This window comes from Hippopotamus amphibius, chromosome 15 (genome assembly GCF_030028045.1).
Source record: "Hippopotamus amphibius kiboko isolate mHipAmp2 chromosome 15, mHipAmp2.hap2, whole genome shotgun sequence".
Taxonomy (NCBI): domain Eukaryota; kingdom Metazoa; phylum Chordata; class Mammalia; order Artiodactyla; family Hippopotamidae; genus Hippopotamus; species Hippopotamus amphibius.
Genome location: NC_080200.1, coordinates 8,662,603 through 8,676,725, shown reverse-complemented (window position 1 = coordinate 8,676,725; position 14,123 = coordinate 8,662,603). Strand labels below are relative to the sequence as shown.

The following is a 14,123-nucleotide window of genomic DNA, read 5'->3' as shown; positions in this document are numbered from 1 at the left end:
TTATGGCGAGTGGGGGCTACTCTTTGTTGTGGTACATGGGCTTCTCACTGCGGTGGCTTCTCTTGTTGCAGAGCACGGGCTCTAGGCACACGGGCTTCAGTAGTGTGGCACATGGGCTCAATAATTGTGGCTCATGGGCTCTAGAGCGCAGGCTCAGTAGTTGTGGTGCACAGGCTTAGTTGCTCTGCGGCATGTGGGATCTTCCCAGACCAGGGATCGAACCCGTGTACCCTACACTGGCTGGCGGATTCTTAACCACTGCACCACCCGAGTACTCCCTCCATTTTAAATTAGGTTTCTATTTATTAAACCACCTCTCTTCTTCCAGAATGCTCTTCCCTCTCCCAGAATGTTCCTCTCCCAGTCCTTTCCACCATCGACTCCTTCTCATCTGTCGGGTCTCTGTTCACATGTCACCTCTTTAAACTTCTAATTATAAGATGAATAAGCTCTGGGGAAATCTAATGTACAGCATGGTGATGATAGCTACCAACACTGTATTATATACTTGAAAGTTGCTAAGAGAGAAATCTTAAATGTTCTCACCTCACACACACAAAAATGGTAATTATGTGAGGTGATGGAGGTGTGAACTAACCCTATGGTGATAATCATTTCGTGATACATACATGTATCAAATCATCTTATTATAGACCTTAAAGTTACACAATGTTATATGTCAATTATATCTTTCTCAATAAAAGTGGAAAAAAAAATCACCTCTCCAGAGAGCCTACCCCGGTGTCCTGATGAAAAGAGGCTCCCCAGCCACATTATTTTACTTCTTGTTATTTTTATTACAGCACTTATCTATCCAAAATGTACTTATTTATGTATTTGCTTACATGTTTGTTTTGTCTCCATAGAATGTACATATCACAAGACTGGGGTAGACCCAGCATATTCACAGCTGTGTCTCCGCACCTACAACAGTGCCTGAGACTCTAGGCACTCAGAGTTTGTGGAGTGGGAACGAATGAATGAATGAATGAATGAATGAAAGACAATGTCTAGCATTGCCTTCCCTCCCAGCGACCCTTCCAAGAGAAAGCTCCTGCCCGTAAATCCCTACTGAGCAGGAGACCTCCATAACCACATGTTCCCAGGTGCCCAAGGTGTCTGGCAAATCGGACAACAAGTGGATTCCTGATACAAGTTGAAAGAGACAAATTCTCCAGTCCAGGGAGATGGAATTGGAATGTGGCAGTCAAAGCGATTAAAAGGTATGGAGTCAGTGGGGCCCTGGAGCTGAAGGTGCGTGGGGGATTTGGGGGTTGCAAAAACCAGATCCGGCTGGAGTGAAGGGCGCAGAAATGAAGGGCCCTCAGAGTGGAGGGAGGGACAGGAAAGTGGGGATTTTCTCCTGAATCCAGAGTAGCCCCACCTCTGCCACATCCCTCTCCCTGCTTTAAGTCTGCACAGTGCTATTAATGGGTGATAATTTCTCATTTGTTTGTTAGTGGTCTCTTCCACTAAAATATCAGCTCCACAAGAGCAAGTACCCTGTCTGTCTTGTCTACCCGGTGCTGAGTAGGTGGGTAATAAATATTCACTGAATTGCTAAATGAGTAAGTGAATGGCAGCTTTCCAAGTCCCTGAAGCCCCAGCTATTGGGTTTTCTGAGACTCCCTCCATTCTTTATCTAAAGCTCCTATTTCACTGGCCAATTTTAGGGGGCTCTACGTTCCAAACAGACTCTCTAACACCCAACCACCCCCAGGCAGACTGGAACTGTGAGGCTTGGAGGCAAATGAGAATGAAGAGAGATGTCAGGGAAGAGTGCACAGTGGGAGAAGAAACCATGGCTTTAATGGACTGACTCTCTCTCAAACGGGAGCAGAAGAGAAACAGATGAAGCTGAAAGGCTGGAGCGACACTATGGTGGATGCCAGGACTGAAATGCAGAGGACAAGGACCTCTCTGCATTTCAAGGAGAATATTCACAACTGTAATAACATTTCTACTCAATGATAACGATGGCTCCCAAAACACACTGGGCTCTTCCTGGTGCTGGCTGCCACTCTAAGCCATTTCTGAGCACTGGCTGCCATGATTGGCCCTGATGCAAGGGGGATGTCAAACAGGTGAGAGTCTCAGCTAAGACAGCCTGAGCGAGGCTGGCTGAGGGCTCTGTGTTCCTGGATGGCACTGCCGGGTCACCCAGGCACTCACGTGACTCGAGACCTCCCTTCCACGGTCCTCCAAAAAGGGTCTGGGGGCAGTTCCAAGGTCACTCTTGTTGGCTTTGAGATCTCACTTTGCCAGGAATCTGGGGAATTTGAGGGAGGTGGGTTCGGTTATTCGCATCCCAATATAGTGGCATGTGAGTATTGGGATACACAGGGGCTCTGTGACTGTCTGTGGACATCCATGTTTATCCACAGGCACCTGTGAGCATCTGTGTTCCAGACACATATGGAGCATCTGGACACATCTGTGACATGCCATGTGCATAGGTGAACATGCGAGTAAATCCAGGTGAATGCCTGTGTGCACCTGTAGGCAAGTGCATGCACACATGCCTCTCGCACTGTTGTCCATGGCCAGGAACATTTCCTTTGTTTAGATGTGTTCACAAGCATTCTGTTCCCATATACGCTGTGCACAGTTTGTGAGCCCATGAGTCAGTCTGCATAAGGACTCTTCATATACTCTCTCTCTCTCTATATATATATATATATCTTTACACATCAGGTGTATGTACACTGGATACATTTGTGTCTATTTACCTCTCCCCTTGAGAGCTCATGTCCATGTGCCACTCTGTAGCCACATATGTAAATGCGCAGTGCCTAAACCCGCAAACATCTCTGCCACAGTGCGCCCATCACACAGGGGAATGCTCCCCTACAAATACCCATGACCCTCTGCCTGCTATTCTGGACGGCCATGTACATACCTGTATGCTATCCAGAAGCCACAAACATGTTACACAGCTGTGTCCATTCAAGAACATCCCCGCCCTTCCACGTATCATTCTCCAGGTCCATTTGTAGCCTCAAACATTCCCACACTGCTCTCAGTAGGAAGTGACATCTGTATACATTCTGTCAGTCGCACTCAGGTCTCCCCAACTAACTCATTAGTATTGCCGTCAGTCCCGAAATATTCCTGCAGAATTTAGGCTTTACTAATAAGCCTGGTGTCCTGCTGGGGTCACATGGCACTTACAAGGGCTAACGGAGCCAGCCTTGGCCAGCAGGGCTGGGGAATCCTGGTCTCGTGGAATAGCCATAGAATGCACTCACCAGAAAGAGCAAATTTCTCTTCCTTCTCACTGCACCAAATGTCCCAGCCAGCGCCTGTCTGCAGAACCGAAGTCACATTTCAAGATATGTTTATAGCCCCGACACTACCCCGGCATCACATTAAGGGCTGCATTGCCAGATTTGTCATTATACTGAAGGCTGCATCACTCTGATGGACGCTACACTGAGGGTTGCATCAACAGACTGTGTGGGGTGGGAAGGGGCAGGCAGAGGTAAGAAGTCATCCCAAGGGACCTGGTAGGACTATAGCAATGGGGGAAACTGGGACCCTGACGTTAATGCACTGGGGGTGGAAGCTATAGAGGACAGAGGAGCAAATAGTGCATCAAGAGTTGGAACTCAGGGATTCCCTGGCAGGCCAGTGGTTAGGACTCTAGGCTTCCACTGCAGGGGACACATGTTTAATCATTGGTCAGGGAGCTAAGATCCCACATGCTACAAGGTGCAGCAAAAAAAAAAAAAAAAAAGAGTTGGAACTCAACCCTCCAGATCCACCGGTGCTTAAGGGGATGGGGAAACTCAGAGTGTGTAGCTGCAGGGGTGGCAGGGGGAGGGGGGGTGACCCCTTCCTCCTGGAAGTTGTAGATATTGTTATGCCTCTGTTTTCCCTGCCAGGAGGGTCCTGCAAGACATAGTTTGCCTTGCTCTCGAGGACAGATGCTTAACCTGCAAGTACAGAGCCTGTTGGCATAGGAGCCTGTTGAAGTCCACATGCTCAGACACTCCCCACATGAGACACATGCTCAGACTTGCTCAGTCACGCCCCATGCACTCAGATACGCCTAGTGGCCGTCAGACTCTCTTTACACTCCTTACATGAAGGGACATGTTTGCCATGAAGACATACCCCAACGCAATCAAACATGCTACAACACGCCCTGACAGGCGTGGGGCAGGCTCCAACATACGCACACACGCCCTTGCATGCTCTGGGGGGACCAGCAGGTCTCCCAGCCCCTGCCTGAGTCTACGCACCTGAGGCCACCTTGCCCTTCCGGATGGATTGATAGGGCAGCGGGGAGAAGGTTGTTATAAATTAAACATCGAGACACCGTCTGAGCACCAGACTGCCAACCACTCATTGGCTGTTTCTCTCCCAGGAGGCTGCAGGACCGCAGGGTCGGGGAGAGGGCAGGGGAAGTGGCTCGCTTAATTAATTAGTCCTAATTGAGATATCTTTGTAAATACCCCTTTATGGAAGGACACGATCCCATCATTTCCTGGGAATTTGCCATCTCCATTTGTCTTCAACCCCTGAGTACTGCAGAAATGACAACAAAAGAAAGAGCAGTCCGAAGGGCTGCTGGAGACTTAGCCATTCTTCTGATAATGACGGCAACACTGAGAGGCAGCCGAGGAGGTTCAGAGATACACAGAGATCCAGGCGGAGCGGCTGGCAGAGAGACAGAGAGATACAGGCAGGGAGGGACGGGGAAACTGAAATACAGGGCAGGCGGTGTCACGACAAGCAGCACGGAGCCCGAGCGACACAGACAGAGAGTCAGGGATGCAGGCTCTAAAACACAGGCAGAGGGAGGGACAGCCAGAGACAGGCGGAGAAACTTCACACCACGGAGGACCAGAAGTGGGGACCGATGGACCACGGCTGGGCCAACAGACCTTCCTCTGCCTTTTTCCGCCTCGCCCAGTCTCACCATCTCCTGGGCAAGCTACCCGCTGCGGCAGCAGCAACAATCCAGCCTGATTCCTCTTTGGCCCTTGCAACCCTCCCCTTCTCTCTCCCTCCCCCAATCACTCCTGCAATCATCTCCCTTGTTCAAAATGAGCTTCTGCAGCTGCAGCCCAAACAGCTGTTTCATCTTGGAGCCAATGCTGGGGCTTGGTGGCTGGGTCCTAGAGGGATGCCCTTCTGGGCAGCAGAGGGGAGCAGGAATGGGGAGGGTGGAGGGCACACGGTTGCCTAGGGCTTGAGTACCCACCCACCCCTCACCCTGGGCTCTAATCAAAGCGTGGCCCCCATTCCCAGCATCTCCAGGGGTACAGAGATCTCTTCCCTCATCCCCTCAGGGCCTTCAAGGGCTGATGCTGGTCTTCAAGGGCTCATCCTGTCCCACTCACTGAATCCTGCCCAACACCCAACACAGGTTCTGGCTCTGTCTTGTCTCAGGAGTCCCCTCAGGTCTGAGAATTCAAGTCTCTCCCACATGCCCTGTCAGGGTTCTGGACTGTGATGCAGCAACTATGGTGATATGGAAACAGAATCCTAAAGAGAGACAAACAGAATCTTGACAGACAGACATAGACTGAGAGACAGAGATGGAAGAGATATAGTGACAGAGACACATGGAGGCAGAGATGGCAGAACCAGAGACAAAAGAGACACAAAGAGAGAGACACACACAGAAACGATGAAACAGACTTAGAGATGGAGAGAAGCCAGAGAGCCTGACAGAGACAAAGAGAGGCAGACATGAGAGACAGGCAGACAAAGAGATAACCATCATCAATACTCACTCAACAAACATTTATTGAATGTCTATTATGTATGGTAGATACACAATGAAGACAGAGAGAGGCATGAAGGTAGCTAACAAGACAAAGATATGAAAGAGAGAGACACACACACACACACACACACACACACACACAGACTCAAAAGACAAAGTTTAAAAATAGAGAAGCATCAAGGCTGAGACAGAGAGAGACAAGGACTGAGAACCAGCTTGGTCCCTCAGATCTCCCAGTGGCAACTTCTTCACTCCCACACACAAACACACCCAACCCCACATCAAACTCTTTCAAAGCGCCTGAGCCTCCCCCAGAAGGCTGCTTTTCTTCCTCGCCCAGCTTCGCGCCTGCTCCTCGCTGGAGCTTCACAAAGAGGTGTCAGCTGTCCAGGGCAGGAGGTGAGAAGGATGCTGGGAGCAGGAAGACACCAAGAGGCAGGAACCAGAGCTTCCTTCTGGAAGAGGAGGAAGCCAGTTTTAACTACACTCAAGCAGCCCCAAGGTCCAGACCACCCTCCCTTGGTAGCTGTCCATGGTGCTGTTGCTGGTGCTGTCTGGATGGGCAAAGGCAGCATCTCGAGCCATTTCCATGTGTTGCATCAAGCTTGGGGTCTAGGGTGGTAGTCAGGTCCCTGACTCTCTTGCCAGATCCGCAAACACACCCCCTGCCATCCCATCCCAACACCTTCACACACCCTGTTCTCTTGGCTTCTCTCCCTTCACGTTACCAGCTCTGTCTTTGTCCAACTCTTACTCATCCTTCATGTCTCAGGGCAAACGTCACCTCCCCAGGGAAGCCTTCCTTGACCGACCCTTCCCAACTTCCTGCCCTCACGGGCTCCACATCTTCTCCTTCACGGCCCCCACCAATCTTTAATTATATAGCCATTTGCTCAATTCCAGGTTCACTGAGTCTCCCTACAAAGCTTTTTGAGGGAAGAGATCAAGTCTCTCTTGTGCACTGCTGTATTCTCAGCCCCTAACACAGGACTTGGCACAGAGAAGAGCTCAGTGATTGCTAGTCTGGGATGACTCTGCTTTCTGGTGGCAGCATCACTCCGTACCTTTAAGTGGGAGAGTGGCAACGTGCGCATTTGTTGGACATCCATGCAAACAGAGAAGGATTGAGAAACAAAGACACAAGAAAAAAAAGCTTTAAGAAACAGACACTTCTGAGCCATGGGAGAAGACTCAGTGGTCACAGAAATACTCATCAAGGCTCAGAAGTTTCACCGGGAGGACGAAGGGGCAGTGGTCTCACGGGGCAGAACTGAGACCATTCAGGAAATGCCTACTGCCCCAAATAAGAAAATCCTAGTAATAAACAAGAGGAACAAAGTTTTTGCTTGCATGCCCCTACCATTCTGTTGGTGGTAAACAAACAATTACCGAGATGATTTCAGATCATTATGAGTACTGAGAAGATAATAGAACAGGTTCAAATAATAAAGTGGGAACATTGTAGCTGGGGTGGTCATGGGAGCTCTCTCTGAGGAGGTGATGTCTGAGCTGGAACTGGATGGGTGAGAAGGAGCTGGCTAGAGGAAGGAATGGAGGAAGAATGTTTCCAGAGGATGGGAACAAGTGAAAAGTTCCAAAGGCAGAAACAAGAAGAGCAGCAACAGATGGAAGAGTGGTTTTAGATAGGAAACTCAGGCAGGTAGGGGCTTGTATCAATAATAATGATGATAACAATAGATAACCTTATAGGCACCTTCTGCACGCCAGCACACTGCTAAACACAATGTTATACAGTAGATTATACTACAACCCCCATTTTATGGATGAAGAAACCAAGGCTTATCGAATTGAGCCAGGGGAAGGAGCTGAGATTTGGTGCAAGTGATACAAGAAAATGTTAAAATGAGATGAATTTCATACAATCTGGAAGGATTCTTTTTTAACAATTAGATCTCTTGAAAAATGCAATAGGCAGCCTCATACTTCTTTCCTGTTCCAAACCCCTGCAAGTCTCCCATCCTTTGACACTCAGAATGAAGTACAGGCACCGCAGGCCAAATCCCTTTGTGACATGGACCTCTCTGGCCACTGAGGCCACTTCCACACTCTTCCCAACCTGGCACATTGTCTTCAGCAACTCAACTGCTTGCAGTGTCTCTGTCCTCAACAGGATGCTCCTCACCTCTGAGCCTTTGCCCATTGTGTTACTTCTGTCTGGAATGCCCTTGCTCTGTTTTCACCCGGCCAATTCCTTCTCCACTTTAAGACTCAGTTGGACTTCATCACCTCCAGGAAACCTCCATCGCAACCTGGCTGGTTTCAGTGCCCCTCTTCTGTGTCCCCATAGCACTCCAGAAATATCTCTATCTCCACACATACCATGTCGTGTCACAAGTACTGTTGATCAGACAGCGATTTGATTGAAGTCAGGATATTATTCATCTCTATATTACATAATCTAGGGCCCTTCCCAGTACAAACTGGTGCTCAATAAATATTTCCTGACATATTGAGGTGTTTGAGCACAAGCCAAAGTCCACAGTTAGGAGCAAGTGAATAGGCAGGTGTGAGTCAAATCTACCATACGCCTACTTTTCTCCCATCCTTGATCCCTACCTTGGTCCAGCCCCCATTATCACTCACCTGGACCAATGCTGTGGCCTTCTCCCCAGTCTCCCAGCTCCCACCCTCACCTCCCACAGTCTGTTGTCCCCACAGCGGCCAGAGAAAAACTGTGAACACCTGAGTCAAGTCCCATCCCTCCTCTGCTCAGCACCCTCCCTGGCATTCCATCTATTCACTCAACAAATATTTATTGAACACCAACTGTGTGCTAGACCCAGTGCTAGGGCACGGGGGCTACAATAATCAACAAAAAATGGATTTTTAAAAAATCTCCACCCTCGTGGAGCAGACATTACGGTGGGGAGAATGAGACAACAAAATTAAACAAGTCAATGACCGTGAATATTAGAAGGTTAAAAGTGCAATGCTGGAAAGGAAAGCATGAAAGGAGGACAGGGAATGCATGAGAAGTTGCAAGTTAAATCTAAAATCCCTGCAAGTCCCTCTCCCACAAACATGATGTGGCTCCCACTACCTCCCTGCCTTTACCTCCTCTCACTTCCCCCCCCTCACTCATTCTGCTTCAGCCACACATGGTTTCCTCACTCTCTCTCAAAAATTTCAGGCATATTCCCACCTCAGGGCCTTTGCACTTACTTTTCCCTCCACTTACTTCCTTCAGATCTCTGCTCAAATGTCACCTTCTCAATCTAAAATAGTCCCCCCATCACTCTCCACGCCACTTATACTGCTCCATGTTTCTTCATAGCACATGTATCACCATGTATTATAAATTTATCAGTATATTTATTTCTCCTGCTCCCTGCCCTAGAATGTCAGTTCCACGAGGACAAGGATATCTGTGTTTTCTTCACTGTCTTATCCCTGGCACTCAGAATAGTGCCTGGCACATAGTAGGTGCTCAATAAATATTTGTTGAATAAATGAATGAATGAACAAATGGAGATACCCTCCAAGAAAATTCTTGTAGAATAAGTGGAGGAGGGGTCAGTCGCATAGAGCTGAGTTTAGGGTTGTTCATAAATATTTGGCCACTCCTCTCTGTCCAGGTCATGGTAGGACCGCACGTCTCACCCTCTTTGTGGTTAAGCATACCATGTGACTTGTGTCGGCCAATGAAATGTGAGCAGAAGTAACGTGTAACTTCCAGGGAGGAGGGTTAGGAGACAGTGGGGGCTAGGCCGTGCCTTCCTTTCCCTGCTTCAATGATCGTGTCACCACAGAGCCTCCATCATTCCAGGTCCCTGCCTACCACGGACAGAGCTCTCCAGCCAACATGGATACGCAGCACAGGCACAAAATAAATATGTGCAGTATTAAACCACTGAGACGTGAGTCCGCTTGCTACAGCAGTGTTACCTTGCCTCTCTTGACTGATACCAAGCATTGGGGTCCTTTCCTCCTGCCCAGAAAACTGTCAAGAAAAGACAAAGATTCTGAGCTTTGGTTCTTACGGGGAAGTCCTCAAAGAGCCTCTTGCTAATACCTGCTCAGACACTCCCTTCCTCCCATGAGGAAAAGGGTCCTCCCCAAACAGAATACCCCTCCTCCATCTTCCCTTCCTTCCCTCCATCCCTCAAGAAGGAGGGGATGGACAAGGACATAACATATAGGATGCAGGTAACTCACTTCAGGCCCTGCAATGACGGCAGCCTCTGGCAACGGGGCTGACAACGCTAAGTCTGATTCTGAATTTATGACCCCCAGGTGAGAAACCATTCTGCTGAAGGCTTCCATCCCGCAGAGATGGTTTATGGCTGGGAGTTGGCCAAAGGTAGTAGCAGTGGCAGCTTCCACTTCCCCCCTCCCTACAGAGATCGTCTGTAACACCATCTCTCAGAATCTCTTAGAATACTAAGCTGTTTCTCCTGATCAGATCAAGGGTGCGGGGCGGGGGGGCTGGGGGGAAACAGGCACAAGAACGGCCAGGGGGTCTGGGTTCACCCCCCACCTCTCAGAGGTCCTTTTTTGAAGTCAAGCACCAGCATCCAACTGTCTGCCTCGTGACTGGGAATTCTCACTATCTGGGTTCCTGAGTCCCTCAGCTTACCCATGTTGGTGTTGTGTACCTTCTTACAACTTCTCCTTACTGAGCACCTACTCTGTGCCTACTCACTTCCATTTGTTTTCCCCAGTCCTCAGGAAGGTGAATTATTGATTTAGACATTGATTATTGATTTAGACATTGATTATTGATTTAGACACTTGACAAATATTTATTCCATGCCTACTATGTACTTGGTTACAGTGGCAAACAGAGCAACATCTCCTTACTGAACACCTATTATGCACCCAGCCATGTTTCCATTTGAAGATGGAGTCCTTATGAAGATGTGATTGTCGATTCAGCCACTTGACAAATATTTATCGTAGGGCTACTATGCATCAGGCCTTAGGGTTCAATAGTGAGTAAAACACAGATGTTCTCATGGATCCTGTGGCTTAATGGGGACTCTGAACTCTCCTTGACTAATGAGGATATTGGAGCTGAGAGAGATTAAATAATTTCCCCAAGGTCATACCACTAGTAAATTGCAGGACTAGAATTCAAACCCAGAGTCATCTGACTCAGAGTCCTGTCACTAACTGAGCATCTAGTACGTCAGGCACTGAGCTGGGACTTTCAAGCATATACACACTTGACATAGAGGAGGTACTCAATAATTTTGTTGAATAAACAAAATGGATGGATGGATAGAGAGATGGATGGATGGAAGGATGGATGCATGGAAGAATTGATGGAGAGACAGATGACAGATAATGGGTGGATGGAAAGATAAATGGAGAGGTGGATGGAGAGATGGATGGAAGGATGAAGGGATAGATGGGTAGATGGATGGATGGATGGATGGATGGATGGATGGATGGATGGATCAATGGGTGGATAGGTGAGTAGATGGGTGGATGGGTAGATGAAAGGATGAGTGTAAAGATGGATGGATGGAGAGATAGATGGATGGATGGAGAGATAGATGGAAGGATGGATGGATGAGGAGCTGGATGGTAGACCTCTTACCCACAATAGTTCTGTGAGGTAGGAATTATCATTCCCACTTTATATATGTGGAAACTGCAGCTCAGAGTGGTGATGTCACTGGCCCAGATTGCAAATCATAGAGCAAGTTAGAGGAAAGTCTGGATTTCAACCTATGTCTATCAGACTCCCAAGACCCTTTCTAGAACACCCTCATGTTACAGTCCCCTCCCAGGTCCTACCCTGAGTTCCTCAGCATCTCACTCCATAAATCTCTCCTAGCAAGGCTTAGTGAGACTGAGGGATGGGGTAAGGATCAAGGATAGGAGAACTATTAGCTTTCAGCAGGTGACTTCATGGAAGCATTGAATCAAGGTCCTGTTGACTTCATGGAAGCATTGAATCAAGGTCCTGTTAGCTATGGATGGGCTAGAGTGGAGACCAGGTCAGTTTGGGTACACACACTCACACTTACAAAAAAATCATGAAACACACAGGAATCCACCCACATGCATACAAACTAGGCACACACACCATTCATAGATATGCACTTGAACATATATGCACACCTTCTAAAGACATACATGTCCACATTTATATGCACAAAACATGTAAATGTACATATTTGCAGACACAATGCACACACAAAATCATAACTCAGAGACACGCTCTTACACACTTATGTACACATTCCCCAGACACATGCTCTCATTTACCCATATGCTGTACATAATACATGCATACATTCACACTGATTCACACTTTTTAGATGGGAGGGTAGGGGAATCTGGCTTCAGATTTCAATGAGACACCATCTCTCTCCCCTCTCAAAAGGCAATAGCAAGAAGTCTGTCTCAGAATCATGCATACAAACTTACATGCACAAATGCAACTACATACATGCAAACTCATAGAGACACAACTGCAGACACAGCCATACCCAGACGCAGCGAGTACTCAGGGACACACCCACACTCATTCTGGGATACACCCTCATATACAAGCAGACACACTTGTGCCCTCATGCTAAAAAGCACATAAACTTTCCCACACCCTCCACTCACACACACACACATACACACACCAAAACCCATGCATAGATAGATACAACAGGACATACTCAAATATCACCAGATGTGCCAGATACACAGAAAGACACTGTTTCACACAGTGGCTTCAATTCTGAGAATTTAGACTGAAAACCCTCACCTGGGCCAAGCCCAGTGACAATTCCCTCCAGAGGCTGGACAAAGCCTGAGCACAGGGCATGGCACCCCCATCTCCACTTGCCCGCAACCCCTGGGAGCGAAGACCTCTTTCCTTTCAGTGTGGTGGCTGCTGGAGGCTGAACAGGGGAGCTGATGAAGCTGGGGGAACATCAAGAAGGAGAGGGAGCCCCCATGAACCCTAGTTCTACGTATTGGGAGGAGTCCCAAAACCAGTTTCAAGAAGGGAAGGAATGGGAGGGAAGGGGCATATCTGGAGGAGGCGGAGGGACGTTTGCAGTGGAGGATGTCTCCTCCCCCCTCCCCAAGACACCAGGACCACCATTATTAACCTCGAGGGAGTCCCACACTTACACACACACATCCTGCCCCCCTTTCCCCCCACCCCCCAGCCAAACTCTGTGGCTTGTAAAGTTGGAGGATGAAGGTGATAAAAGAGGATAGGCTGGGATGGGGGAAGGGGCGATCCTGGAGTTTCTGGGGGCAGCATGAGCCCCAGCCCGGGCTCCCACCCCAGTCTGAGACCCAGCCTCCTACGAAGGGCCCATTATGGGAATAAATATTCAGCACATGGTGAGGCAGGTAATGAGGAGGGAGATGCTGGGGGTGGGGGGTGGTTGTGCAGGGGAGAGAAAAGAGATACAAAGTCAGAGACAGCACAACAGAGACAGACAGACAGAGAGGGAAAGAGAGAAGCAAACCAGAGGAAAAGCAATAGAGACAGAGAGAGAAGCGAAGGAGAGAGAGACTGACAGACAAGGGACTACTCAGAGACACCGAGATACAAACAGGGAGAGATCCTGAAGGTGGAGACCCTCGGAGACCCCCGAGACTTCCGCATTCAGAGGCAGGGTTCCTCCCAGCCCCCCGAATCTACCCTCCCGCTTCTCCCCACTCAGCCCGGACCAGGCTCAATTCCGCAGCCCCTGCCGCCTGCGCCTCGGGGCCAGAGCGAGCCTAGTACATTGCTGCCCCTCCGACACTGCACACTAATAATAAGAAATAATAATAGCGATAACAAACTGCTTGGAGGCGGCTGGGGTCCCGGAGCTCCTCCGCCTCCGCGTCCAGCCCCCAGCCCGGGGAGCGCACCTCCCCCTGCCCCGCGCGCGGGGAAGCTGGGGGGCGGGGGCCCCCGGGGGCTGCGGCGGCGGCGGCGCGGGCACCACGCCCCCCGGGAGCACCCCCCGCGCGGCGGCCACTCACGATTTTCTCGGAGGCGCCCGCGCGGGACGCGGTGCCGTTGAGCCCCACGAGCGAGGGCAGCGTCTGCGACATCCAGTTGGTGACCATGGCCATGGTGCTCAGCACGGCCCCGATCTTGAGCAGCGGCACCGACATCGCGCCCCCGCCTCATGCCCCGCGGCCACCCGCCGCGCGTCCCTTCTCCGGCCACAGCCGCCTGGCGCTCGGTCCTTTGCCGCCCAGCCGCCCAGGGGCCGCGCGCGCGCGCGCGAGCTGGGGGCCGGGGCCGGGGCCGGGCCGGCCGGGGGGCTCGGGGACGCGGGCTGCGGCTCGGCGCGCCCGGCGGGCTCCGCTTATAAAGCGCCGCCTCGGCCCCCCCCCACCCCCTCCCGCGCCTCCGCGCCGGGCACTTCCAGCCGCCGTGACGTCACGGCTCCGGCCCGAGCCCGGCTGG

At 50.1% G+C, this 14,123-nt stretch overlaps 1 protein-coding gene across 4 annotated transcripts in view; it reads right to left on the bottom strand.

Annotated features, from left to right (window-relative positions):
• OLFM2 (olfactomedin 2) overlaps positions 1-13,841 on the bottom strand; it is a 47,697-nt gene extending 33,856 nt beyond the window's left edge. Inside the window, exons 1-3 of one of the 4 annotated variants that reach the window (XM_057709390.1) lie at positions 13,691-13,841; positions 4,322-4,413; positions 3,172-3,219 (exon numbers count right to left, since the gene is read on the bottom strand). In XM_057709390.1, the coding sequence (XP_057565373.1) occupies positions 3,172-3,219; positions 4,322-4,413; positions 13,691-13,841 (291 nt within the window). Of the gene's footprint in view, positions 1-3,171; positions 3,220-4,321; positions 4,414-8,398; positions 8,431-13,690 lie in introns of all 4 variants that reach the window. The other 3 variants (XM_057709391.1, XM_057709392.1, XM_057709393.1) reach the window with 3 other exon arrangements.
• Positions 13,842-14,123: the final 282 nt, after the last annotated feature.